Source organism: Acomys russatus, chromosome 19 (genome assembly GCF_903995435.1).
Source record: "Acomys russatus chromosome 19, mAcoRus1.1, whole genome shotgun sequence".
Taxonomy (NCBI): domain Eukaryota; kingdom Metazoa; phylum Chordata; class Mammalia; order Rodentia; family Muridae; genus Acomys; species Acomys russatus.
In genome coordinates, this window is record NC_067155.1 from 19,800,948 (window position 1) to 19,827,997 (window position 27,050).

General features: G+C 53.2%; 1 protein-coding gene across 1 annotated transcript; it reads left to right on the plus strand.

The window, feature by feature from the left end:
- Positions 1-2,410: 2,410 nt before the first annotated feature.
- Dmkn (dermokine) lies at positions 2,411-22,018 on the plus strand. Its single transcript, XM_051162073.1, has 17 exons — positions 2,411-3,033; positions 3,303-3,479; positions 3,573-3,629; positions 3,854-3,904; positions 4,075-4,269; positions 6,083-6,142; positions 8,623-8,670; positions 9,474-9,533; positions 9,681-9,728; positions 10,155-10,202; positions 14,160-14,216; positions 15,023-15,067; positions 18,182-18,229; positions 18,714-18,782; positions 20,406-20,432; positions 20,528-20,575; positions 21,771-22,018. The coding sequence occupies exons 1-16, from the start codon at positions 2,650-2,652 to the stop codon at positions 20,573-20,575; spliced, it is 1,422 nt and encodes a 473-aa protein (XP_051018030.1). The 5' UTR covers positions 2,411-2,649; the 3' UTR covers positions 21,771-22,018.
- Positions 22,019-27,050: the final 5,032 nt, after the last annotated feature.

Sequence of the window (27,050 nt, forward strand, 5' to 3'; positions counted from 1 at the left end):
ATTATTATTGTTATTATTATTATTAATTTTGTGTGTGTGTATCTCTGGGTGTGTGTGCATCATTGTGCATGTGCAGAAGTCAGAAGACAATTTTTCTTTTTTTGTTTTGCTTTTGTTTTTTGAAGACAGGGTTTCTCTGTGTAGCCTTGGCTGTCTTGGACTCACTTTGTAGACCAGGCTGGCCTCGAACTCACAGCGATCCACCTGCCTCTGCCTCCCGAGTGCTGGGATTAAAGGTGTGCGCCACCACTGCCCTGCTAGAAGACAATTTTCAATCCTCCAGATGAGTTCAGGTGATCAAGTTCAGCTGGTCAGCCTTAGTTGCCTTGACCTGCTGAGCCATCTGGCCAACCCCTAAAACATTGTTTTATAGTACCCAATGTCACTGTTGTTTGTTTGAGATAGGGTCTTGCTAGGCAGCCTGGGCTGGCCTTGAACTGCTCATTCTCCTGACTCAACTTCCCAAGTGCTGGAACATGTGCTGCCATGTCAGGCGCTTCCCCCCCCCCTCTAAGATTTATTTATTATTTATACAGTATTCTGCCCACATGTGTGCCTGCCCACCACAAGAAGGTACCAGATCTCATTATAGATGGTTGTGAGCCACCATGTGGTTGCTGGGAATTGAACTCGGGACCTTCGGAAGAGCAGACGGTGCTCTTAACCTCTGAGCCATCTCTCCAGCAGTTTTAAGTAAGAAAGTAAGCTGGCATACAGAGAGCGAGCGAGCATTGATGGAGATGTGACAGGGCAGGCCGCAGGACCAGGCAAGCGAAGCCTAGCCCGAGGATCCACCAAGGAGCTGGAACCAGTGAGCGTTCTGTCCCGAGTCCCTCCTCTACCCATCCTGTGAGTGGGATCTAGGCTCAGGGACTAGACCGGTCTCTCCGCCACTCCTCCCGGGGACCCAGATTTCTTCCTGCACCCCCTTCCTCCTACATCCACCCAGGAGCAAAACCAATATGTTGGTAGAACGCACTGAAGTGACAAGACAAGGCTTAGCAGCTTGGGCTCTGCCAAAGGCAGGTCTGAGCTTGGCTCTTGGTTCAGCTACAGGCCCTCTGTGTTCTCTGAGCCCTAGTGTCTACATTTAAACAGAGGGGTAATTTAAAAAAAAAAAAAAAAAGAGCCATCTTTCAGGGCTTAGATGATTCTGACATATGGGAGCCACCAGCGTGGAAATCTGGGCGCACAAAGAGAGCCTTTGACAAACATTGGAGCTGTGATTATTATTATTATTAGTCGCATTAGCAGTATTATAGCCATCATTAAAACACCAACAATGGAGCAGCAGGTAGGTAGGAGTGAGAGACAGTCAGGAATGGTGTTTATATTCACAGAAGTGTTGACTGTTACAAGCTGAGGTGCGGATGTTGGGGTGGGTAGGGAGAGGCTGACTGAGAGAAGTTGAGAAAGGCAGGTGGAAACTGGCCCCTCCTAGCCAGGCGATGAAGGCCAGTGATACAAGAGACGGTTCCAAGTGGGAGGACCCAGGGCCCCTGGGAACGGAGAAGTGGTCACACTTGTCGAGCAGGGATGAGACTTGGGGAGGAGGTTCCCCTATTAGAACCGTGGCAGAGGGTGAAGGCAGCGGGTGCCAGGGGTTGGTCTGGTGCGGATACCTCCTTCCTGGCCAGGGCTGCCCTGGCCCCTGGGGAAGGCTGCGGGTGGTGAGCAAGCAGCGCAGTGGCTGTGAGCTCTTACACACATGCATCTCTGGTAAACAGGATGGGTGTCTGTCTGGGTCAGCTTTCCCCTCCCTTGGGCTTTCCCAGCCCAGGCCGCCTACTCTTCTCCTGGGGGGGGTGGGGTGGCTGGCCTGCCCAGTTTCCCTGTTCCTCATCCAGAGCCCCTGAGCTCTCAGCTCGACCCCTTCCTTGCTGGGTCACTCACAGAAGTGTGCCAACTCCTTCACTCAGAACTCACAACTGCTGTCTCAGAGCGCTCTTCTGGGCTGGGGCTGGGGGTGGAGTGGGGGAAGCATGCAAGGGTTAGCACCTGGAGGTGGAGAGATCCCAGGGGAGGGACAGGAGCAGGGAATATGGTCACCTCTTCCCTTTCTACATGCCCTTGAACATGCTGGCTTGTCTGGGATGGGTCCTCTGTCACTGTGGCTTTTCTTGGGGTAAGGGGGGGGGTCCTCACCTACTCATGATCCCCGTTTCCTAAGTTCTGCCCCTCCCACCCTGCGGCCTCCAGATGGCATCAACGCCCATCTCCTCGGATGCTCCTGTCCCCACCCTGCGCCCCAAATTCCTGGGGTTGGGCAACTGGGACACTTTTGCATCCGTCTGGTCCTTCTCTTTCCCCCTCCCTCCCTCCCTGCTGGCTCTCTGTTTCGACACAGGTTCTCACTCACAATTAAGCTTCATTACCTTATCTGTGAGTCACTCTGAGGAGGGACTTTAGGCTGCCCAGCCCTGTTAGCTTCTCCCCAACCTACGGTATAAGGGTTAGTGGCAAGAAGGCCGGCTCTGGAAAGCAGGGGAGTCTGGGAACAGAGAGGGCTGTGGGTCCTGAGGGAGGTAGACTAAGGACACAGAGAAAGAGAGGCAGGGGGTCCCCATATCTCAGAGGAAGAAAGAAGGGAACAGGAAGAAGACTGGGTTGCAAAGATCCCCCAGGGGAGAGAGAGGGAGCTGGGCAGACATGAAGTTACAGGGGTGCCTGGCCTGTCTCCTGCTAGCCCTGTGTCTGGGTAGCGGGGCAGCTAGCCCACTGCAGAGTGGAATAGAAGGTCCCGGGGCAAGTGCTGCGCAAGGATTGGGAGACAGCATTAGCCATGGAGTTGGTGAGACTGTAGGCCAAGGGTTAGCTAAAGAGGCAGCCGGCTCTGGAACCCAGGACGCCCTCGGCCGGGGACATGAAGAAGAAGGTGGCTTGGCATTGAGGGAGGCCAGGGGGGACGCTTTTGACCACAGGCTCGAGGAAGCAGCCCAGTCTCTGGAGAACGCTGGGGGTAAGAAGGTTGGCAGGCGGGCTGAGCGTGTCATTCGACGGGAGACGGATGCTGTCCGCAATGCCGGGTCTTGGGTGAGTGGCTGGAAAGCCAGGTGTGCTGGGGGGGGGCGGGGGGTAGGGGTGGCTTGGTCAATAAACCTTGAGAAGTGGGTCAAGGTGTGAAACCGATGGTTCCTTGGTGGCTGTCTGGGACAGTTTCTTTTGTTGTCATGTGTCTCCCCATTACTGGTGTGTCTCCCCCCTTCCTCTTGCCCCTCTTTCTTCCTCTGATGGTCCTGCTTCTCCCTTTCCTATGATCATCAGAGAAAGGCCCACTAAGGGTGCCTGTGTTGTCCTTGCAGGGGACATCTGGAGGCCATGGCATGTTCGCCTCTCAAGGTGGCATCGGGGGCCACGGAAATCCTGGTGTTCAAGGGACTCCCTGGGCCTCAGAAGACAGCTATGGAACCGGCTCTCTGGGCGGCTCTGCGGACCAGGGTGGCGACGGCAAGCTGTTCACCTACGAAACCGATACCCAGGTGAAGTTACCGTCCAGACCCCATGGTTCAACCCTGTCCTCCCCACCCCTCCTTTTCCTCTGGATCCTGAACTCAGTTCCACCCTCCCTGCAGGGAGCTGTGGCTCAGCCTGGCTACGGGTCAGTGAGAGGCAACAACCAAAACTCAGGGGTAAGAGGAAAGGGTGCCTGGGTGCATGTGAGGGGACAGGGAGGCATGGGAGAAGAGGAAGAAGGGAGCGAGCGGAATGGGTGGCAGTCACAAGCCAGGCAAGAGGGAGGGAAGGAACTAGGAAGTGGGCAACGGAGTCAAGGAACAAGCAACAAGAGATGCCTGGCCGATGAACGCGGCTTTGACATCTCTGCCCTTGTGGGGTTCCCCTCTTCTGTGCACAGTGTACCAACCCCCCACCATCTGGCTCCAGCAACTCTGAGGTAAGAGGAGGCGTGGCCTATGGTTCAGCTCTTGGCATGCACTGGGACACGCTGGGGCGCACTGCTATCTAGTGGGGGGCGGGGCGGGTGGGCTGAGGCCATGCGGGACCCTGTAAGGGGCTGAGGAAGACAACTGTGGCGGCCCTGTCCTTATCCGTTGCTCCGTTCTCCTGGCCCCTCAGGGAAGCAGCAGAGGCCGCGGCGGTAACAATGACTATGGCACCGGCACCACTAGTGGCGGCAACAGCGGCGGTGGCAGTAGTCAAGGCACCACTAGTGGCGGTGACTATGACTACGGCAGCACCAGTGGTGGTAACTACGGCTACAGCAGTGACCGTACTCAAGGCAACAGGGGCGGCAGCAGTTCTGGGTCCCGGGTAAGTTTCTTCCTTGGGATGGGGTCACGGTGGTGAGAACTCCAGCTTTCCGGTTTCCCTGAAAGCTGTCACAGCCCCAGAGTGGATGGCATCTGTGACAGTGGTTGTCTGGGACTCCTTCCGCCCCCACGCTGGCTCAGGTCTAACCTTTATTGCTTGCCGAGTAGAGCTGAAGGCGAGGGAAGGGAAGAAGACACGTGGGAAATATTGTGCTCTGGGCACCTGGAAAGCTGAGGCAGGAGGATTGCTGTGAATTTGAAGGACAGCCATGGCGACATAGCTATATCTTAAATAGAGCAAACAAGAAAACACCCCCCCCCCCCAACACACACACTTGTTTGGGATGCTTCCATTAAAATAGGGGAGGGTTGCCCCGTGGAGACTTACGGACAGCTGCCGTGTGGACCACACTAGCATGCGTGACGGTGGGAGATGCAGGCGTGGGCAGCTTAGGAGCTCCAAGACAAGAGTGTTCAAACTCGGAGCCCACCCGAGTGTTCTCTGGGGTCTGAGAGCGGCGCCAAGTTAAAAGAGGCAACGTGGAGGCGGGTGTCAACGGTCTACGTAGAACTGCTAGTCTAGGGTACATGAAGTCAGTGCTCCATCCCGGGCTCCAGGAACCCTAGTTCCCCGGGGGTGGAGGCAGGTTCAAGAGTTAAGGAGTTCAAGGTTACTCTGGGCTACAGGAGAACTTGTCTTAAAAAAAAAAAAGAAAGAAAGAAAAGAAAGAAAAAGAAAAAAAGAAAGGAAAGGAAAAGAAAAAGAAAAAAGAAAAGACCAAATAAACAAAGCTAATTGCAAAGTGGCCTTATTTGCAGAGTCTGAAGACTGTCTTCTCTCCCCATTCAGGACAGAGAAACATCTAATTTTGATAAAGGCTATTCAGTCTCCAGGGTAAGGATTCCAGGGTCCCCTCTTTTTTGTGAGAGTGGGTGCTTAAGCAAGGGCTGGCATGGAATGAGCCCATCCTGCCCCCTAGTGGCAGCTTCTTCCAATTTTCTTTTAAATGAGGTGCCTGTGAGTGCAGGTTTCCTTGGAGACCAGACCCCTGGGACTGGAGCCTCCTAGCACGAGTCCTGAGAACTGAACTCTGGTCCTCTGGAAGAGTGCGTGCTCTTAACCTCAGGGCCATGTCTTCAAGCCCAGTGGCAGCTTCTTAGAGAGAGAGAGAGAGAGAGAGAGAGAGAGAGAGAGAGAGAGAGAGAGAGAGAGAGAGAGAGTGTGTGTGTGAGAGAGAGAGAGAGAGTGTGTGTGTGTGTGTGTGTGTGTGAGAGAGAGAGAGAGAGAGAGAGAGAGAGAGAGAGAGAGAGAGAGAGAGAGAGAGAGAGAACACTAACGGCTCAGACTCCCAAAGTCACTCCATATTTCCAAAGCCTGGCAAACCCTAACCTAACCCTTTCATCAAAGTTCAACTGCCCCTAGCAACCAGTTGGCCAAAGATGGGGAAAGCAAGAAGGCTGGAGAGGGATGGCTGGGCGCTCCTGGGTCCCCCACACATACGACTTACAGGCCACGTGGATTCTTTCATTGCAGGGAAGTAGCTCGTCCGGCAGCAGAGAAGCAAGTGGTGGGAGCGGTGGTGGAAACAGACCGGAGGTGAGTGTCCAGGGACTTGGGGGAGGACAAAATGCTGGCGGAGAGGTCCAGGGTGGGGCTTGGCTGAACCATGGGAGCACTGCTGTCTCTCCCAAGAGAAGCCGATCACAATGTGGTCTCATTGGCTGGGGTCGCGAAGTGGCAGGAGATTGAGAGAGAGAGAGGAGGAAAAACAAAACAAAAACAAAAACAAAGACAAAAAACTGTCCCCCAACAGTGTGACAACCCAGGGAATGGTGGAAATGCTGTGCGCATGGCCGGAGGATCTGGAAGCCAGGTGAGGGACAAATCCAGGTGCACCGTGGTTCCCTGCCATCACTGTGCTGCTGTGGCCCCAGGAGCTCATGCCTCTCCGTCTTCCTCCTGCTGCTAACCTCCACCCCACCCTGGGAGGGAACCCAGACTTGATGAGGGAGAAGCTGGACAGAGATCCCCATAAACCCCGAGTCTCCAAAGTCAGGATGAGCAGCAAGACAGCGCTCCTTCATACCTGCCGCTCTGTATGTGTGTGCGTTACCAGGACCTTGCTCTTCCAGGCAAACCACTCTAGCACTGAGCAGCCATCCCTCCCCCTAGACACCCCCCACCCCACCCCCGCCGCCTGGGCCACCCCAGCTCCTCAACGCTGGATTCTAGGAAAGTGTTCTACTGTGGAACTAAAAATCTTTATTTCCCTTTTTTTGAAATTTTTATTTATTTTTACTTTTATGTCCATTGATGTTTTGCCTGTACGTATGTCTGTGTGAGGGTTTCAGATCTTGGAGTTACAGACAGTTGTGAGCTGCCATGTGGGTGCTGGGAATTGAACTCAGGTCCTTTGGAAGAGCAGTCAGTGCTCTTAACTGCTGAGCCATCTCTCTAGCAACCACTCCCCCCTCCCCTCCCGCCCATATTTTTTTAAAGATAAGGTCTTGCTAACAAGGATCTGTCCGGGCTGTCTTCAAAGCCCCAGCAATCCTTTGGCCTGAGCTTTATAAATGCTGGGATTCCAGGTGTAAATCCCCAAGCTCAGCTTCTTTTTAGTCTTTATCCTGAGGCAGGGGACTCGCTAAGCGTCTCGGGCTGGCCTTGAACTCCCTATACAGCCCAAACAGGCCTTAACCTTTGATGGCTAACTCTTATGCACTGTGTTTTGCTCTGTATTCAAACAAGGCTGTGAGGAAAGCATGTGTAAACCAGTCCTATTTATTTATTTATTTATTTATTTATTTATTTATTTATTTATTTATTTATTTTAGCCCAGGCTAGCTTCAGACATTTGATACCTCTGCCTCGGCCTCTTGAGTGCCAGAGTTGCCGGCATGTACCACTAATGCCCACTGCCAATATTTTACCAGCCCATTTTTAAATGTCCCATGCCTGGCCAGTGACCCAAATCCAGAAAAGTCTAGCGGAGGAGTAGAGCACGAACACACCTCCTTCCTGGTAATTCTGGAAATCTGGGCACTGGGGTCAGCACCCGCTGTGACGCTGCCTGAGTGAGTGGAACACTCCTGTCCACACCTAGAGGTCTTGCGCAAAATGCAGGTTGAGCCTGCAGAGCTGGGGTGGGGCTGGAATTCTGAGTTTCACATCCATCCCTTGGAGATGCTGAGGCTGCTGGGCTGGGTGCTGGTGGCAGCAAGGGTCATTGAGCAAGGAACAAGGCAAGACTGGGAGAGGACCAGGAAGTGGGGGAGGCGGGGCAGAGCAGCTCTCTGAAGAACTGAATATTAAAATGCTAACTTTTATGGTTCCCGGGTTTTAAGAGCAACTCTTTCACCTTGTTAGTTCTTGTTATCTGTCTATTTATTTTAAATCAGCTTTAAGAGCACAGGGAGTCAGCCGGCATTCCGGGCACTTGTTTTTAGTCCAAGCACTTGGGAGGCAGAGACAGCCAGGTCTCTGTGAGTTCGAGGCCAACCTGGTCTACAAAGTGAGTCCAGGACAGCCAGGGCCACACAGAGAAACCTTGTCTTGAAAAATCAAACAAAATGTAATATGAATAAATTAATAAAAAAAAATAATAAAAACTAAAGGAAAATCAAACAAAACATAACAAAGCAAAACCCCACCACCAACATCAACGATAAAAAGGGATACAGAGAGTCAACAACATCATCGGTTTCTTTTCTTCTAAGGTCTCTACCAAATTTTCTTTTTTAAAAACTCAATTTCTCTCTTTTTGGTACTTCAGCAGAGAACAGGGAGGTTCTAGTGGTCCCAGGGGACACCAGGAAAGGGAGACTGCAGCCTTTGCGGGTAGACGCTTGGCTTGCCGAGAATACAAGAGTCCCTAGTCTTCAGCAACAATACTAACAGGGCAGGTATCCCCACATCCTGGCCAGGTCTACAGTAAGCTCTGGGCATGAGAAAGACTACGGGCTGCTGATCCCTAACTCCAGAAGTGGCCAAGCAGCTTAGCTTGTGCTGCCCAGACTCACGGACTCTCCAGCCACCACCCCCTTTTCATGCCCGGTGCAGACACCAGCCCATCCGGGAGTTTCTGGTAGGTGTCAATTTAGCCCAGCAGCCTGGCCAAGGGGAGGCTTCAGATGACTTGGCGGCAGTGGCGCGTCTTGCCAGGTTCTGGAGAAATGAATAGCACCAGATGGCGATGTATTCATTAGCATAGATGAGCAGTCACGCGTGGACGGGTGGAAGCAAGAGCTGGTGGAGTCGCAGGAGAGAAAGTGCTCTCCCCACTGCCTTCCCTCCCCCCCCCCCCCCCCCCCCCGCTGTCCTGCCCACTGACTTCTGCACTTTATGTTTCCCTAGGAAAGCAGAGAAAGCAACCGTCTTCTCGGTGGTGACCACGACTACCAGGTGAGCCAAGGCAGATTAGCAGAAGGGATGGCGGAGACTGGGGCAGAATGCCAAGAGACAAACAACAAACAAACAAACAAACAAACAAACTTATTTCTTCTTTGTAAGCTGCTCTTAAACTTCCGAGTGACTGACAACCAGGAAACCAAAATGGTGGCTGGGCTCTCCCTCCCCTCCTCTGCCATTGCTCCTCTTTCTTCCTCCTCCCATTTGGAACCGGAGCCATACTGATGGCAAGTGAGAAATCAGACAAAAGTTAACCAGAAGACCAAAGAGACACAGGCCTGGGGGCAAGACGTGTAATCGCAGTTACTGGGGAGGATGAGGCTGGAGGGTCACAAGTTCAAGGACAGCCTGGTCTATAGAGTGTGTTCAAGGCCAGTCTGGACAACTTAGAGAGTCTTATCTGAAAAATTAAAAGAGAACTGGCTGTAGCTTAGAGATAGAGCAATTGCCTAGAATCCCCCAGTGAGGGGCTGGGGTGTGGTTCAGTGGTAGAGCCCCTGCCTAGAGTCCCCCAGTGAGGAGCTGGGGTGTGGCTCAGTGGTAGAGCCCCTGCCTAGAATCCCCCAGTGAGGGGCTGGGGGTGTGGCTCAGTGGTAGAGACCCTGCCTAGAATCCCCCAGTGAGGGGCTGGGGTGTGGCTCAGTGGTAGAGACCCTGCCTAGAGGGAGAAGAAAGGTTATGGAGAAGAGGAGAGACATGAGGACAGTGGTGGAGAAGCCCAGGCCTGGTATAGACTGACAGGTACTTGGACCAGTGAACAGGAGCCTCTAATGTAAATCTTCCTGTCCCCTACCCAGGACCATGGGCCCAGTGGGGACAACATACAAAACGAAGCTGTCAGTGGACTCAAGGCTGTGGTGAGTGGAGGGCCTTCCTTTACCTTGGGCTGGGACTAGGGTGTCAGGCATTTTACCTTTTCCTTCCCGATGCCCACATCTCCCGCCTCTCCCTCTTGCTCACAAAGTGGACTCGTAACCTCCTGCCGTTTCTTGTCCATTCCCTAGAACCCTGCACCTTCCTCCTTGCCGTTCAGCTTTGACAATTTCTGGGAGGTGAGTTGTTCTGTCAGCTTGTTCGACTCCCCTTGGGGGAACCAACCTTACTTCCTCAGTCCTCCACATCCCAAGGGAAAGACACAGCCTTGACCTTTTGAATATATATATATATATATGTAAGTGATTTTCTGGCATATATGTGCGTGCGCTGCATGTGTCCCTGGTGCCAGAGGAGGATAGAAGAGAACATCAGAGCTCCTGGAACCGGAGTTACAGGTGTTGTGAACCACTGTGTGGGTGCTTGGAATCCGGCACCGCTGGGATATATCTTGGAATAGAATCTGAGACAGTATCCAGCGCTCTTAAGCACCTGCCATCTCTCCAGGCCAGCTCTTGACCTTCTCTGCCCTAAACAAAACAAAAGCTCAAACTTTTTTTTTTTTCATGATCTGGTTTGGACATTTCTTTCTGTTTTCTCCGTAGGATTTAAAATCCAAGTTGGGTTTCATTAACTGGGACGCCATCAACAAGGTAAGGGCCAGAAGGCCACACACTGCTGACCTGAGAGCGAGGACCAGACAGAGGAGAGCTAGACACCTTCATAGAGAGGCAGGGATACAGTAATCATGGCTACTGTAAAGGCGATTAGGCAGATGCTCAAATGGAAGGAGTCGACAAGTGGGGAGCCCCTGGACACCTGGAAAGAGAATGAGCAGATGGGATGGCCTTAGATGTCCCAACATAAAGAACTAGGTGGACGCTCAACCTCAGTCTAATCTCTGCTGTAGACTGTAAGGTTGCAGGCTTGCCATACCAGCAATTTGGGAAGTAAGGCAATAAGGTTGGCAGATTCAATGCCACCCTGAATGACACAGTAGGTTTATAGCCTGCTTGGACAATTTAAGGAGATGGTATCTCAAAATTAAAACCCATCAGTGAATGCCTGAGTTGAAACTCAGTGGTAGAGCCCCTGCCTAGAATCCCCCAGTGAGGGGCTGGGGTGTGGCTCAGTGGTAGAGCCCCTGCCTAGAATCCCCCAGTGAGGGGTGGGGCGTGGCTCAGTGGTAGAGCCCCTGCCTAGAATCCCCCAGTGAGGGGCTGGGGCGTGGCTCAGTGGTGGAGCCCCTGCCTAGAATCCCCCAGTGAGGGGCTGGGGTCTGGCTCAGTGGTAGAGCCCCTGCCTAGGATCCCCCATGAGGGGCTGGGGTGTGGTTCAGTGGTAGAGCCCCTGCCTAGAATCCCCCAGTGAGGGGCTGGGGTGTGGCTCAGTGGTAGAGCCCCTGCCTAGAATCCCCCAGTGAGGGGCTGGGGTGTGGCTCAGTGGTAGAGCCTTGCCTAGAATCCCCCAGTGAGGGGCTGGGGTGTGGCTCAGTGGTAGAGCCCCTGCCTAGAATCCCCCAGTGAGGGGCTGGGGTGTGGCTCAGTGGTAGAGCCCCTGCCTAGAATCCCTCAGTGAGGGGCTGGGGTGTGGCTCAGTGGTAGAGCCCCTGCCTAGAATCCCCCAGTGAGGGGCTGGGGTGTGGCTCAGTGGTAGAGCCCCTGCCTAGAATCCCTCAGTGAGGGGCTGGGGTGTGGCTCAGTGGTAGAGCCCTGCCTAGAATCCCTCAGTGAGGGGCTGGGGTGTGGCTCAGTGGTAGAGCCCCTGCCTAGAATCCCCCAGTGAGGGGCTGGGGTGTGGCTCAGTGGTAGAGCCCCTGCCTAGAATCCTCCAGTGAGGGGCTGGGGTGTGGCTCAGTGGTGGAGCTTCTTACCTAACACTGGTGAAACTCTGGGTTCGATCCCCAGCTCTACACAAAAGGCAGACTGAGTAGGCATGAACCTAGGAAATTCATTGAATAAGTAGTCCCATGGGCCCTGCAAGGGCATGTAGAGAAACAAGGAAAACAGACAGGGGAGCCGCTGAGTCCCGGGTGGGTGACAAGTCTTGGGAGTGACTCTGCTCCTGTATACTCTTCATAGCTGTTGCAGTGAGGCGCTTTTTCTTTCTCCCAGCCCCACCCTGTCCGTTTGCCGTGGGTGCTCCTGGCCAGGGCAGTTTGACATCATGATGGTTTGATGGGAAGTTAGAAGATGAAAGGCAAAGAAAAAAAATCCAAACTCCCCGGGCAGAAACCGTGACTGTGGATGAGAGCTGTGCCTGTTTTGGCCAGTTTTTGTTCAAAAAGCTTTGAAGTTTATTTTCACTTAAAAAAAAAAAGTTTACGTGTGTGTGTGTGTGTGTGTGTGTGTGTGTGTGTTAGGGGAGATACCCATGGAGCCCAGAAGAGGGCCTTAGGTGCTGGGTGCTGGGATCTGAACTCTGCCCTCGACCCGATCAACAAATACTCTTACACACTGAGACATCTCTCCAGCCCTACTTTTAGTTATAAAATTAATTTTTTTTCAGTGCTTGGGATTGAACCTAGGGCCACAAAAGCGATAAACAAAGTGCTGTGCCACTGAGTCACACCCCTCACTGGGGGATGCTAGGCAGGGGCTCTGCCTTGGAGCTACTTCCCTAGCATTCTTTTCTGCTTTTTATTTTGAGACAGGGATTCGCTAAGTTGTCAAGGCAGTCCCTGAACTCAATATCCTCCTGCCTCAGCCTCCTGAGTAGCTGGGATGACAGGCCTGAGACACCAGGCTCAGAAAACTTGGGAGTCTTTAAAGAAAAGACAGTGCACACTGAAGAGTTGGGGGCTGGCCTTCTCAAAAGTCACCAAGACATGATTTAAAAAGAGTATGAATTACTTGCCAACATTTGAAAATTGGAACTTAATAATTTAGGTGCCTGGCTGATCTTGAAAAGTTTGGCCACCCTGGGACCCTCTTTTCACAGAGTGGCCCTTACTTTGTGCCATGGGTCCGATTCTCCCAGTGGCTACTGTGACCCTATCCATCAAGTGTTCCTAACACCTAACTGGCCCCTTTGGGCCACTGAAGTTTTAATTCTTATCCTAAGAGACCCTCCCCAAGACTTGAGGGCTTTTTGGGGGGGGGGGGAGTAGGCAGTGATGAGATGGGGACAGAATTGTCCAAACATCGGGAAAGCCTGCTTGACCTCTGAGGGATGTGAGATGGTGGTTTCTAAGCAGCAATGTGTGTCTGGTTTTTTGTTTGTTTGTTTTTATTTTTTATTTATTTTATTTTAAAAAATGATTCATTTATTTATTATGTATATAGTGCTCTGCCTGCATGTACACCTGCAGGCCTGAAGAGGGCGCCAGATCTCACTGTAGATGGTTGTGAGCCACCATGTGGTTGCTGGGAATTGAACTCAGGACCTCTGGAAGAGCAGACAGTGCTCTTAACCTCTGAGCCATCTCTCCAGCCCCCGTGTGTCTGGTTTAAATGAAAAAAAATAAATTTTGTTTTATTTATGTAGTTTATTATTTAACTTGGAGGTGGAGCCTCCCAATAGCTCAGGCTAGCCTTGGACTCACTAGATAGCACATGTTTTTCCCAATCCTGAAAGTTTCCTGCCACAGCCTCCGGAATGCTTGGATTCCAGGCATGTACCACCGTGCCTGGGTGAGAGGTCTGGCTTTTTTGTTTTGTTTGTTTAAGAAATCATCTTCTGGTGGGACAAGCTTCCTTGCTGTAGCCCTGGGGAGACTAAGGACTCCGTACGAGGCCAGGGCACAGACTGGAACTGGACCAAGGGCCCGCACACACATGACCAAGCATTTGGCCCATCTGGGAATGCTAGCTAGTGGGGAGTGGTGGGAGTCGCCTTCCAGCAGGTCAGTCTGGGAGGAAGGGGCAGTTAGTGCTGGCCGGGATAGGGCACCCAGCTCCAGTCTTTCCCAGTGTGTGTGTGGGGGGGAAAAGGGAGCGGAGCACTTTGGCCAGTGCGGTGAGTGAGGGGGAGGGGTCTAGCCTGAGCTGCGATATCTGATCTGTATGGAGAGGTGGTAGTGTCTCCTCTTCCATGCAGATTTTGAGAGCAGGGTTTCCCTGCCAACCCACCCCTGCCTACTGCTCTCCAGAGATAACCAACCCCTCTAGTTTTCTCTTAGAGCCTCTTTCTCTGCTCGGGACAAGGGGAGCTCTGGCAAACCATGGCCTCTCAATGAGGGGCAACCAGCTGGATGGGCGGTCAGCCACTCGCTCCCTCCTCTCTCTGGAAACAAACCGCAGCTGCCCCACACGGCTGGTCTCTGGCTCCTCTCTTGGTCTCCACTGTGGCCGTTGGGAGGAGGTGGAGAGACAGGCGTGTGGGTGACTGTGGTAGCCCTGGGTCCTGAGGGGTTTGTGACAGGTGTGTTGTGCCAAGGAGAGAGACTGGGAGAACAGAGAGCTGGGCGCGGGGCAGACACACAGCACAGACATCTAGCCAGTCTCCTCTCTGGTTCCAGGCTCTGCTGTCCCTAGGGGTTCCCTGTGTCCCTTTCACACATCAGTTACAGGCATCTCAGCAGGCCACAAGGAGGCCGGGGTGGGATCCGGGGATTTAGGTGAGCAGCGGTGGGCTCCCTGCTTACCTTTCCCCTCATCTTTCTCTCACAGGGCCGTCTCCCGTCTCCTAGCACTCGCGCCTTACTCTATTTCCGCAGACTCTGGGAGGTAAGAGAAAGAGGACTGTCACTCCTCAAAGACCCGGGGATTCTGGCTGTCATGTCCCACCATGTCTCCCTCAAAGCAGCTGCAGCCCAGCCATTATTATTATTATTTTGTTTTGAGTTTTTTTTGTTGTTTTTTTTTTCGAGACAGGGTCTCTCTGTTATTATTATTATTATTATTATTATTATTATTATTATTATTATTATTTTGTTTTTTTCAAGACAGGGTCTCCCTGTGTAGCCTTGGCTGTCCTGGACTCGCTTTGTAGACCAGGCTGGCCTCGAACTCACAGCGATCTGCCTGCCTCTGCCTCCTGAGTGCTGGGATTAAAGGCGTGCGCCACCACTGCTGGGCTCTTCAGCTGTTATTTTACATGGCTGTTTTGTTTTGTTTTATTTTGTTTTAGTTTTTGAGACAGGATCTCACTACGTAGCCCTAGCTGGCTTTAAACTTGCTAGCTAGCCCAGGCTGGCCTTGAATTTGCTATGTAATTAACACAGGCAAGCTTAGAACTCAGAACCCTCTTGCCTTCTGAGTGCAGGGGTTCTAAGGTGTGTACCACCAACGCCCGACGACTCTCTCCACCTTTGAGCTAGGGCATCTCGTAATTTTTTTTTTTTTTTTAATCTCCAACATTATCTCAAACTCAAGCACCCTCGTTTTCCTATATGCTGATCCTCACCCAAGCCCCAAGCCACACCCGGCCCTTCCTACAGCCAACCTGGCACCTTGCCCGGTGCGGTGTCATTTCCTACGCTCTGAGATCTGGCACCAGGGCCACTCTCTCATCTCTCTTTCCCTCCTCCCAGAATTTCAAACGCAGAACTCCCTACTTCAACTGGAAACAGATTGAGGTAAGAGGGTTGGGCACAACCTCTCATTTTGGGGTGAGGCAGCTCAGCTATCCGGGTTGGCAGCCCTTGATAGACAGCATGCTCATTTTCTTCCTGTCCTGGATGAGTGAGTGAGGGCACCTTCCCTTCCCACTTTCCTTGGCTTGTGCAACCCTGAGTTGGGTGGACCAGGAGAGTGAGAGAAGCCATGAGTCACTGAAGGAGTCAGATGGGAGGGGTCTCCCGGGTGGGAGGGACCTCTGGGGTGGGAGGGGTCTCCCTAGGATAAAAATCCCAGGGCAGGCAGCTTGGGCACTCACTGCACCAGAGCATAACCATGAAACCATCCATAGTCTCTGCTCTGCTGCTTATCCTGCTGGGCGTGGCCTGGCGCGGAGACAGCCACAGCTGGGTGGGTATCAAGGAAAGTGGGTGGAGCTGGGGGGGTGATGGCGAGATGAGGAGGAAGACAGGACTGGGAGGGGGAGGTGGGGTCAATCAGGTGATGACAAGGGGATACAAAGGAGGAAAAGCGAGGGGGAGCAGGTTCAGGCAGGTGCAGAAGGCCTGCGCAGCGGGGGTCTTGGGGGAAGATGATCAGGACCACTGGATCAGTAAGAAAGCCACACTCAGTGTTGCATGGCTAGCGGCCTTTCGGAACCAGAGCCGAGGCCAGGTTATCTGAGTTCCTTGTGCGCGCGTGTAGGACTAGAGTTATTACAGTGTAATTTTTTTTTTCAAAAAAAGTTAGAAATCTGATTTTAAAATCACTTGCAACTATCTTTTTAAAAAGAAAGACCAAACAAAATGTGTTTAGAGGCCGGTGAGTGGCCAGTTTGTGACCTCAGTGTCAGAGCTGGTGGTGTGGCTGAGACTCAATGCCAGGGGACTGGAGGTGTGGCTCAGTGGTAGAGCCCCTGCCTAGAATCCCCCAGTGAGGAGCTGGGGTGTGGCTCAGTGGTAGAGCCCCTGCCTAGAATCCCCCAGTGAGGGGCTGGGGTGTGGCTCAGTGGTAGAGCCCCTGCCTAGAATCCCCCAGTGAGGGGCTGGGGTGTGGCTCAGTGGTAGAGCCCCTGCCTAGAATCCCCCAGTGAGGGGCTGGGGGTGTGGCTCAGTGGTAGGGCCCCTGCCTAGAATCCCCCAGTGAGGGGCTGGGGTGTGGCTCAGTGGTAGAGCCCCTGCCTAGAATCCCCCAGTGAGGGGCTGGGGTGTGGCTCAGTGGTAGAGCCCCTGCCTAGAATCCCCCAGTGAGGGGTTTGGGGTGTGGCTCAGTGGTAGGGCCCCTGCCTAGAATCCCCCAGTGAGGGGCTGGGGTGTGGCTCAGTGGTAGAGCCCCTGCCTAGAATCCCCCAGTGAAGGGGTGGGGTGTGGCTCAGTGGTAGAGCCCCTGCCTAGAATCCCCCAGTGAGGGGCTAGGGTGTGGCTCAGTGGTAGAGCCCCTGCCTAGAATCCCCCAGTGAGGGGTTGGGGTGTGGCTCAGTGGTAGGGCCCCTGCCTAGAATCCCCAGTGAGGGGCTGGGGTGTGGCTCAGTGGTAGAGCCCCTGCCTAGAATCCCCCAGTGAAGGGGTGGGGTGTGGCTCAGTGGTAGAGCCCCTGCCTAGAATCCCCCAGTGAGGGGCTGGGGTGTGGCTCAGTGGTAGGGCCCCTGCCTAGAATCCCCCAGTGAGGGGCTGGGGTGTGGCTCAGTGGTAGAGCCCCTGCCTAGAATCCCCCAGTGAGGGACTGGGGTGTGGCTCAGTGGTAGAGCCCCTGCCTAGAATCCCCCATGAGGGGCTGGGGCGTGGCTCAGTGGTAGAGCCCCTGCCTAGAATCCCCCAGTGAGGGGCTGGGGTGTGGCTCAGTGGTAGGGCCCCTGCCTAGAATCCCCCAGTGAGGGGCTGGGGTGTGGCTCAGTGGTAGAGCCCCTGCCTAGAATCCCCCAGTGAGGGACTGGGGTGTGGCTCAGTGGTAGAGCCCTGCCTAGAATCCCCCATGAGGGGCTGGGGCGTGGCTCAGTGGTAGAGCCCCTGCCTAGAATCCCCCATGAGGGGCTGGGGTGTGGCTCAGTGGTAGAGCCCCTGCCTAGAATCCCCCAGTGAGGGGCTGGGGTGTGGCTCAGTGGTAGGGCCCCTGCCTAGAATCCCCCAGTGAGGGGCTGGGGTGTGGCTCAGTGGTAGAGCCCCTGCCTAGAATCCCCCAGTGAGGGACTGGGGTGTGGATCAGTGGTAGAGCCCCTGCCTAGAATCCCCATGAGGGGCTGGGGCGTGGCTCAGTGGTAGAGCCCCTGCCTAGAATCCCCCATGAGGGGCTGGGGTGTGGCTCAGTGGTAGAGCCCCTGCCTAGAACCCCCAGTGAGGGCTGGGGTGTGGCTCAGTGGTAGAGCCCCTGCCTAGAACCCCCCAGTGAGGGGCTGGGGTGTGGCTCAGTGGTAGAGCCCCTGCCTAGAACCCCCCAGTGAGGGGCTGGGGTGTGGCTCAGTGGTAGAGCCCCTGCCTAGAATCCCCCAGTGAGGGGCTGGGGTGTGGCTCAGTGGTAGAGCCCCTGCCTAGAACCCCCAGTGAGGGGCTAGGGTGTGGCTCAGTGGTAGAGCCCCTGCCTATGGTGGGTTTGGTCCCTATCTTCTCGGTCAGACTTGGAAGAGCTGTGAGGTGTGCAGGCAGACTGCTTTAAATGTTTCCTTTCCCTCTTCCCTTAGCTGAGAACTAACTTAATCCTTGTGCCCCAAATATGGAGAATAGCATCAGTCTAGAGGCTCACAGAGTGCAGGGGTGGTGGTGGTGGTGGTGTAGGCACAAGGCTGGCTGGGGTTTAGGGACCCCAGTGGCTTCATCTCCTTTGTCATTCTAGCAAAGTCTCCCTCTCAGAGCTTTCAACCCTGCAGTATGTGTGGAGGTGATGCTCTTACCCAACTGGGCTCTCCACACTGCTGGCCAATCCTGAGTGTGGAAATCTGTGTCCTATATCTATCTGGGCCACAAGTATCCCCCAGTCCTACTGTACATTGCTGGGACCATTATGGGGGGGGTGTAGGGTGGCAGATCCCCAAGAAGAAGTAGAGCTGAAGTAGAGCTGAGAAAGGGCTGAGGAGAAATGCCTGGGCTTCGGAAGGCTGGCAAGGCCTGGAGAGGCTAACATGGCTTCTGGCTCCTTTTTAGGGCTCGGATCTGCCGTCACTGCAGAAGAGAGCCCGTGGCGCTGATCAGGTGAGTTTCTTTGCCGCCAGGCTCCCCTAGAAGGGCCTCAGTCTCGGTCTCTATCTCTGTCTCTCTCTCTCTCTCTCTCTCTCTCTCAGCCCCAATTCTCAAGGCTAGTTAACCCAAAATCCTCTCTTTTCCCCTCCCATTTGATAGTTTTCTCAGCCACAAGCAGCTGCGAGACAAGAGGTGTCGCCTGATACAGCCAAGGCAAGTTCCTGCCCCCTGGGCCCTGACTTAAATGCTTAGTCTCCTTCCCTCACCTCCCATGTCACATCTGAGGAGCTGGGAGAGATCCCAGGGAAGGAAGGCCCTGCTGGGTTGGGCTCCTGCTGGCCCTGTGGGGTGACAGGAGGGGGACTAAGCGTGGCTTCTAAGAAACCTGCCGCCTGGGCAAAGTAGTGGAGCGGTTATTACGTAATGAAATGACATCTTTCCTTTTCTGCACGTCCCCCTCCCTTCCCGACCACCCCGTTCCCTTTTGTTCCCACAGAGCTCCTATGGTAGCCCGCAGGGGAACCCTAATTACAACTGGCAGTACTATGCCAAGACCACCCCCAAGGTGAGCTTCGAAAAGGCTTTGTTTTCTCCCGGGGAAGGGGGGCTGTCTCTGCTTGGAGTGAGGAGAGGCTTACCTCCTTCCTCCATCACACTGCCTTGTAAGGGGGACTTCAGGGGAACACACACACACACACACACACACACACACACACCCCTCACACGCGCACGCACACACACTCACACTACACCCCCCCCACACCACACACACCACACGCGCGCGCGCACACACACTCACACCAGAGTAGCTTGGAAGTCAGTGTGCAGAAGAGAGACCTGGGCGACACAGGAGGCTTGCCTGGGGATGGTGCTCTCCCTTACCCTTTGGGGGGGCAGCAGCTGGGGGGCAGGGAGGATAGTAGCCCAACACATCCTAGAGCTAAGCTTAGGGTCTCTGAGGACATACAAAAAGGTAGAAGAAAGAGTTGCAAGGCTTGTCTTGCGTAGCTGCAGACAAGGCAGCCTTAGAAGCCCGTGAGATGGCTCTGTAGGGAGAGGCACTTGCTGCTAAACCTCACAGCCTGAGTTCGATCCCCCTGGACCCACAAGGTGAAAAGAGAGGACTGATTCTTCCATGCTGTTCTCTGACCTCCACATGTGCCCTTTGGCCCAACTACATAGATATACAAAATAGATTTTTTTTTTTTTTTTTTTTTTTTTGGTTTTTCGAGACAGGGTCTCTCTGTGTAGCCTTGGCCATCCTGGACTCACTTTGTAGACCAGGCTGGCCTTGAACTCACAGCGATCCGCCTGCCTCTGCCTCCCGAGTGCTGGGATTAAAGGCGTGTGCCACCACGCCTGGCCAAAATAGATTTTTTTTTTCTTTTCTTTTCTTTTTTTGGTTTTTTTCAAGACCGGGTTTCTCTGTGTAGCCCTGGCCATCTTGAACTGTCTTTGTAGACCAGGCTGGCCTTGAACTTACAGTGATCCACCTGCCTCTGCCTCCTGAGTGCTGGGATTAAAGGTGTGTGCTACCATGCCCGGCTTAAAGACACTCTTCTAAGATAAAAGCATAGACAGGTGGTCCAAAGCCTGTCATCCTAGCCACTTGGGGTGGTATGGGGATGGTGGCTGAGGCAGGAGGATCGTAAGTTCAGGGACTGCCTGGGCTACAGTTCACACCTGGCCGGGGCAATTTACTGTCTCAAAATATGATGGCTCAGAGGTTAAGAACACTGACTGCTCTTCCAAAGGTCCTGAGTTCGATTCCCAGCAACCACATGGTGGCTCACAACCATCTAAAATGTGATCTGATACCCTCTTCTGGCAAAACGCTGTCTACGTAATAATAAATAAATAAATCTTTAAAAAATACATATACCTATATATGTAGGCTAAGAATGTGGCTCGGTGGTAAGATGCTCGCCGCCTTGCATGTGTGAGGCCCCGCGTTCCGTTTCTCGGCACCACGAAAGCAAAGACTAAAAAAGCAAACAAATGAAACGAGGATGTATTCATGAGGAAAAGGAGGGACAGATGAAGTAAATGCCGCCGTAGGCTTCCCCTGGCCTCTGCGTATGGCTGATGTTGGCTTCTCACGGGGGACCTTGGGAGGCCTGAGGCCAAGTTAGGGCCTAGAAAGGGCAGCCATAGCCTCGTGTCACCTCCTTTGGTCTTCTCTTTCCAGGGAGGAGTCACACCTTCGTCATCCTCTGTGAGTATGGGGGATCGAGAAATGCAGCAGGAGACAGCGGGGACCTGAGGCAGCTGGGGGGAGTGGTGACAGTGCGATGTCCCCTTGTCTCCTAGGCTTCCCGGGCTCAACCCGGCCTGCTGAAGTGGCTGAAGTTTTGGTAGGTAAGTGTCCAAGTGGGTCATGCAAGGCTGAGTGCCAAGGGCACCTCTTGGCCAGGCATTCCTCGGGACCTCAGTGAGCAGGAGGGGAAGTCTCGGTTCCTTGGGGTGGACCCTGAACACGGATTAAGAGGAGCGCCCTCTTTGTGGGGTGTAGAGACAGACGCCATAGGAAATGGCCCAGGACACCTGGGACTGTCTATGAGTGGGTGACTGCTGGATGGGGCGCTGAACAGAGAGAGAAGGCTGGCCTGCAGTCCCTAGAGACAGGAAGCCTTCCAGGAGGCGATGGTGCAGAGGCATGGTGAAGCAAGGCCCCGGAAAGGAGCCTGGTTGTCTGTCTTTCTTTTTCGAGACAGCCTTTATCTGTGTAGCCCTGGCTGTCCTGGACTCCCTTTGTAGACCAGGCTGGCCTCGAACTCACAGAGATCCGTGCGCCTCTGCCTCCCTGAGTGCTGGGATTATAGGCGTGCGCATAAAAGAAGAAAAAAGAGGCCAGGCAACAGGTATAACATTGAGAGGTTAGGGTTACACGAGGATGGAGAGAGAAGGAAAGAGGGTTGGGGTACCCCAGAGAGACAGAGAGAGAGAGACAGCAAGAGAGGATGAGTGGAAGAGGTAAAAAGAGGAGGCGACAGGTGAATTTGTCCTTTTATATAGTCCTGGGTAGAGCGACACCCAGGGCAGGTAGGCAATGACAGCACAGGTAGGCTAGGGGCAGAGCCCTAACAGCCCACCCTGTTCTTGTTGATTTTTTATTTTTATTTTTGATTTTTTTTTTCCTTTGAGACAGGGTCTCTCTGTGTAGCCCTGGCTGTCCTGGACTCGCTGTGTAGACCAGGCTGGCCTCGAACTCACAGCGATCCTCCTGCCTCTGCCTCCCCGAGTGCTGGGATTATAGGCGTGCGCCACACGGTCTTTTTGTGTGGCTCAGGGTGGCCTGGAAACTCCTAATTCTCCTGCCTCGGCCTCCCAGGCGCCGCAGACCACCAGGCTTGGCCTGGAAAGCAGTTGTTGAGCAGTCAACGAGACCACAGCATTTGTCTTACGTGGGAGTAAAACGTGAGGGAACTGAAGGTGGCTGGGGTAGGGCAGCCAGGGAGCCAGGGCTCTTCAGGATGTGGGAGAGGCTGTGTTCCATCGTTTGTTTTTCTTCTAGAAGATTCCTCAAGTCACTGCTGACTCTTCGTGAACACAGGTCTTGAGGGGAGCTTGGCTGTACTTAACGCACAGTCCTCTCTGCTGTGGCAGGCCTACATGGGCGCTGACACCCCCAACCATCTCACCTGGGGACGTGGTTTCTCTGTCCTCACTCTCCCGATTTCGGCTGTGGGTGTCTTGGAGACATGAGAGTCAGCTTCCTTGGATAACCGGCCAGTTTCTTCACCTTCCGGTTCTGACCGGAAGTCCCACCCCCACCGTAATGATGGCACAGGGGCTTCCTACTTCCGGGTTTCACTGTGGAAATAAAACACGACTCTTTGTTTCCCCGAGACTCTATTCATTTGTTATTCTTTTTTTTGGTGGTGGCGGGGGGGTTGTTTGGTTTGGTTTGGTTTTTCAAGACAGGGTTTCTCTGTGTAGCCCTGGCCGTCCTGAACTCACTTTGTAGACCAGGCTGGCCTCGAACTCACAGAGATCCTCCTGCCTCTGCCTCCCGAGTGCTGGGATTAAAGGCGTGCACCACCACTGCCCCGGCTCCATTTGTTATTCTTTTTTTTTTTAAATAAAAAAAATTATTATTTATTATTATGTATACAGTGTTATATCTGCGTGTACACCTGCAGGCCAGAAGAGGGCGTCAGATCTCACTATAGATGGTTGTGAGCCACCATGTGGTTGCTGGGAATTGAACTCAGGACCTCTGGAGGAGCAGACAGTGCTCTCAACCTCTGAGCCATCTCTCCAGCCCTACTTGTTATTCTTTAATAGGACCCTGCTGGCCTGGGTGCAGGAGGGTGGAAAGGCGGGGGTGCAGGAGAGCCTTTCTCCTGAGCGCGGGATGAGATGTGTGTGGTTGGCCGGAGAGAGATGAGACCTGGGCTTAGGTTTGGGCGACACAGGACCAAGCTAGCTCACGGTTTCATGCGAGTTTCTCTGTCTGCGGGGGGAAAAAAAAGATTATTTTTTTTTTTAACCTAACATACAAATTCCAGTATTAACCTTGGTTAGCTGTAGATGTTTTTGGTGGCCTGAAAGCGCCATACGGCAACTGCTCAAAACAGGAGGCTGAGCCGGGCTGCGATGGCACACGCCTTTAATCCCAGCACTCGGGAGGCAGAGGCAGGCGGATCCCTGTGAGTTCGAGGCCAGCCTGGTCTACATAGTGAGTCCAGGACAGCCAAGGCTACACAGAGAGACCCTGTCTCAAAAAAAAAAAAAAAAAAAAAAAAAAAAAAAAAAAAAAGAAAGAAAGAAAGAAAGAAAAGAAAGAAAGAAAGAAAAGAAAAGAAAACTATAAATAAATAAATAGAAATACAGGAGGTTGAAGTCAGGAGAGCTGTTTCAAAAGGACGGACCAATTTTGGAGGTGGAGACACACACGGGGACCGGGCAGGACAGACCGGCAAGGAAGGACTGGAAACCTGGGCATGCCATACACTCATGGTTGGATGGGCACAAGCAGGCGGTGTTAAAGGGCGAGCCAAAGCCACTCCCTTGCCACGTAACCACGGCAGGAAGACAGGCAGGAGAAACTACCCCATTAAAGAACCAGTGGGAGAGGCGCCCAGGCCCAGGGCACAGGCTGAGGAGCCCCCGGGGAGGGGCCAGGAAGCGCTTGTGTTTCGTGGAACAGGTAGAGGGTGCCCAAATGTGGGGCCTCCTATCACCGTCCTCCGACCCCGATATCCATGGAGGGGAGAAGAAAGTAAAGGAAAGACAAGAAATCTTGCCAATTAAGTGAGTCCCGTGCCATTTGCAGGTTCACTAAGTGCTTGGCAGCTGCCTCTTGCAGTTAGGCACAAGGCCTCAAATAAGTTGTGAATCAGTGAAAGACGCCGGACCCTAAACTGCCTCAGGAGAGCCACCTGATCAAGCATGCTTCTTAGGAGCATAAATCATGGTCTACTGTGCCCTGCCTTGCCCTGCCCTTAATTTGGCTCTTTTTTTGTCTTTTGTTGTTGTTTTGTTTTTTGAGACGGGGTTTCTCTGTGTAGCCCTGGCTGTCCTGGACTCGCATTCGAGACCAGGCTGGCCTCGAACTCACAGCTATCCACCTGCCTCTGCCTCCGGAGTGCTGGGAGGCTCTCAATTTGGTTCTTAAATGGAGGCTCCGGGTTGCTCATCTCTCTAGAGTATTGAGGACCTTGCAGTACCTCACGACAGCCACATGGGGGCGGGCGAGAAGGCTCCCGGATGACAGTGTTTCTTCCTGCTGTGTGAATGTGAGCGGGAGGGAACCTGTGGGGAACCCAGGTCTCCTGAGGCCAGTGCCCCGTGGGACCAGTAACTAGGATCAAGATGGCTCCAGACTCTTGGAGGATGTTCCTAGTCCTTTCGAATTTAACGTGGGGTTGTCTGGTGTATGGGGGCCCCTCTAATAACGGGCAGTGGGTCCCCTTCCTCTTAGCTAACCCGGAGTCTGGTTGGTTGTTTGGTTGGTTGGTTTTTCCTGGAGGTTTTGAGCGCCCCCCCCTCCACCCAACTTTCAAGCTTCCCGTTAGGCCTAGATTGGGTTGTCCACTCCTTCAAAGTCAAGGATCTGGTGAGAAGGGCCCTCAAGATGATGGTGTAATTGGACATTGACAGCTACCCTCCCCCGCCTCCCCCAACCCCTCGCCATCCCGACCTTTTCCCCCACTGAACTGTATCTACAGCCTTCTTTTTACTTTTCTTTCTTTCTTTTTTGTTTGTTTGTTTTTTGTTTTTTGTGTTTTGTTTTTGTTTTTTTTTTTCAAGACAGGGTTTCTCTGTGTAGCCCTGGCTGTCCTGGACTTGTTCTGTAGACCAGACTGGCCTCGAACTCACAGCGATCCACCTGCCTCTGCCTCCTGGGTGCTGGGATTAAAGGTGTGCGCCACCACGCCCGGCCCCTTTTTTACTTTTCTAACTAATGTTTTTCCTCCAGCATCTGCATGGGTCCCGGGGTCCAAACTCAGACACTATACTGTAAGCGTCTCAACCCACTGAACCATCTTGCAGGCACTCTTTTCTTTTTTTCTTTTTATTCCTAGGCTAGTTCTCAGCTGAGATGGTCCCGCATGGTTCTGTAGCACCGGCTTTGAACTCAGAATGCTCTTGCCTCGGTCGCCGGGTCTAGCTCAAGCTCTTTTTGCGTGTTTCTTTGCAGATCTCGGTTCACAGGCCCCTCCCTGGGTCCTCTTCTGCCGCCACCTGTTACAGTCTGTCCCCTGTGCCTGTTTACTTTGTTAGGTGGCTCTTCACCTCCTCCTCCTCCTCTGCAGGAGCAGGCCACCTTGTCTTCCCAGTACCGAAAACTAAAGCGGCTGCTCAAGAAATATTTATTATTATGGATTACCCAACGGGAGGAGGGATGGGAACCCAGCTGTGGGAGCCAGCAGGAAGTCTTCCTGGGAGAAATTTATTTAGGCAAACAACTTCCAGAGTGGGAGGAGGGCATCCTGTGATTCTGCCAGTTTCCGGGAGTGTTGTATCGATGGCGCTGGCACTAAGGGGAGGGGACATCTTTATTCCCCGAATTCTCACCCTAACTGCCTACACCCTCTCCTCCTAAGACCCCAGGCTCCCTTGTCTCGCCAGAGATCCATTCCTTTAGCCAGTCAACCCCAATACCGGGGATGCTGGCTTCCACCCCAACACATGTCACGATGTAGCAATCAGGGCTGGGCCTCACCACCTCCTACCCACATTCAAGTTCTGTCACTTTTGGGGTGGGGTGGGGTGGGGTGGGGGCAGGTGATGAGAAAAACAGGGCTTTGCTGGTGTACTCAGAGAAGGAATGGGACTGACTAGACTTAGACATGGGGTTACCTGGTCGTTCAAAGCAGAGTGGACACTCGGGGAGGCAGAGGCAGGTGGATCTCTGTGAGTTTGAGTCCAGCCTGGTCTACAAAGAGAGTCCAGGACAGCCAGGGCTACACAGAGAGACCCTGTCTCAGTGGGGGGTAGGGACAAGGGAAGCAGAGTGGAATTCTGGGAGACTTTCCCTGCCCCTACCCGCTCCACTACTGAACTGTCATGGTCTCCCTTATTGAGAACTACCTACCCTCTCCCATCCTATCGGACATTGGACATTTGGGGACAACATTGATGGCGCACACGCCTTTAATCCCAGCACTCAGGAGGCAGAGGCAGGTGGATCTCTGTGAGTTCGAGGCCAGCCTGGTCTACAAAGAGAGTCCAGGACAGCCAAGGCTACACAGAGAGACCCTGTCTCGAAAAACCAAAACCAAACAAACAAAAAACTCATTTCAGTCTTGAAAATTTCTCAGAGAGCTGAACCTATCTTTCCAGCTGAAGCAGGGAGATGGGAAGTTCAAGACCAGGCCTGGGAATCGTGTGTGTGTGTGTGTGTGTGTGTGTGTGTGTGTGTGTGTGTGTGCGCGTGGGCATGCATGAAAAGAGAGGGAGGGCAAGGAGAGAGAGGGAGAGAGTTAGTTCTTGGTCATGGGGGTGCAACACGCATGCTCGTGTCTGAGCGTTGGCCAGAGGACAACCTTGGGTGGCATCCTCAGGAGACCCCCTCTTACTTTGTTTTTGAGACAGGGTCTCTCTGTCTCTGCCTTACCAAATAGGCCAGGCTGGCTGGCTGGTGAGGCAGGAATGCATGCTTGCTCTGTAGCTGCTGCTGCTGCTTCTTCTTCTTCTTCTTCTTCTTCTTCTTCTTCTTCTTCTTCTTCTTCTTCCTCTTTTTCTTCTTCTTCTTCTTCTTTCTTCTTCTTCTTCTTCTTCTTCTTCTTCTTCTTCTTCTTCTTCTCTTCTTCTTCTCTCTCTTCTTCTTCTTCTCTTCTTCTTCTTCTCTTCTTCTCTTCTTCTTCTTCTTCTTCTTCTTCTTCTTCTCTTCTTTTAAAAAAGATTTATTTATTACATATACAGTGCTCTGCCTGCATGTACACCTGCAGGCCAGAAGAGGGCGCCAGATCTCACTATAGATGGTTGTGAGCCACCATGTGGTTGATGGGAATTGAACTCAGACCTCGGGAAGAGCAGACACTGCTCTTAACCTCTGAGCTGTCTCTCCAGCCCTCTGCTCTGTAGCTTCTCACATGAGCTCTAGGCATCGACTCCAGACCTCACGCGTGCTGACCACATCCATCCAGCTGACAAGAACTGACCCCTGAAAGTTCAGACCATCCGGACGACAGTGGCAAATGAGAACGTGCCATCTGGCAAGTGCAGTGGCTTTGACCTCCGCAAGCAAACAGAACCCCCTCAGAAGAAGGCTTGAATAGACCGGCTTGTGTTTCCAGGCCTTAGGTCTTTACACGCTACAGCCACAAACACGGGGTCCGGAACAGAGAACTACCTTAGCTTGCTTCAGTTTTCGTTTGTTTCT

Coding starts and splice junctions, on each gene's coding strand:
- Dmkn (XM_051162073.1), top strand. CDS start 2,650: ATGAAGTTACAGGGGTGCCTGGCCTGTCTCCTGCTAGCCCTGTGTCTG. Junction 18,230..18,713: donor GAGCCCGTGGCGCTGATCAG/GTGAGTTTCTTT, acceptor TTGTTCCCACAG/AGCTCCTATGGTAGCCCGCA. Junction 20,433..20,527: donor TCACACCTTCGTCATCCTCT/GTGAGTATGGGG, acceptor CTTGTCTCCTAG/GCTTCCCGGGCTCAACCCGG.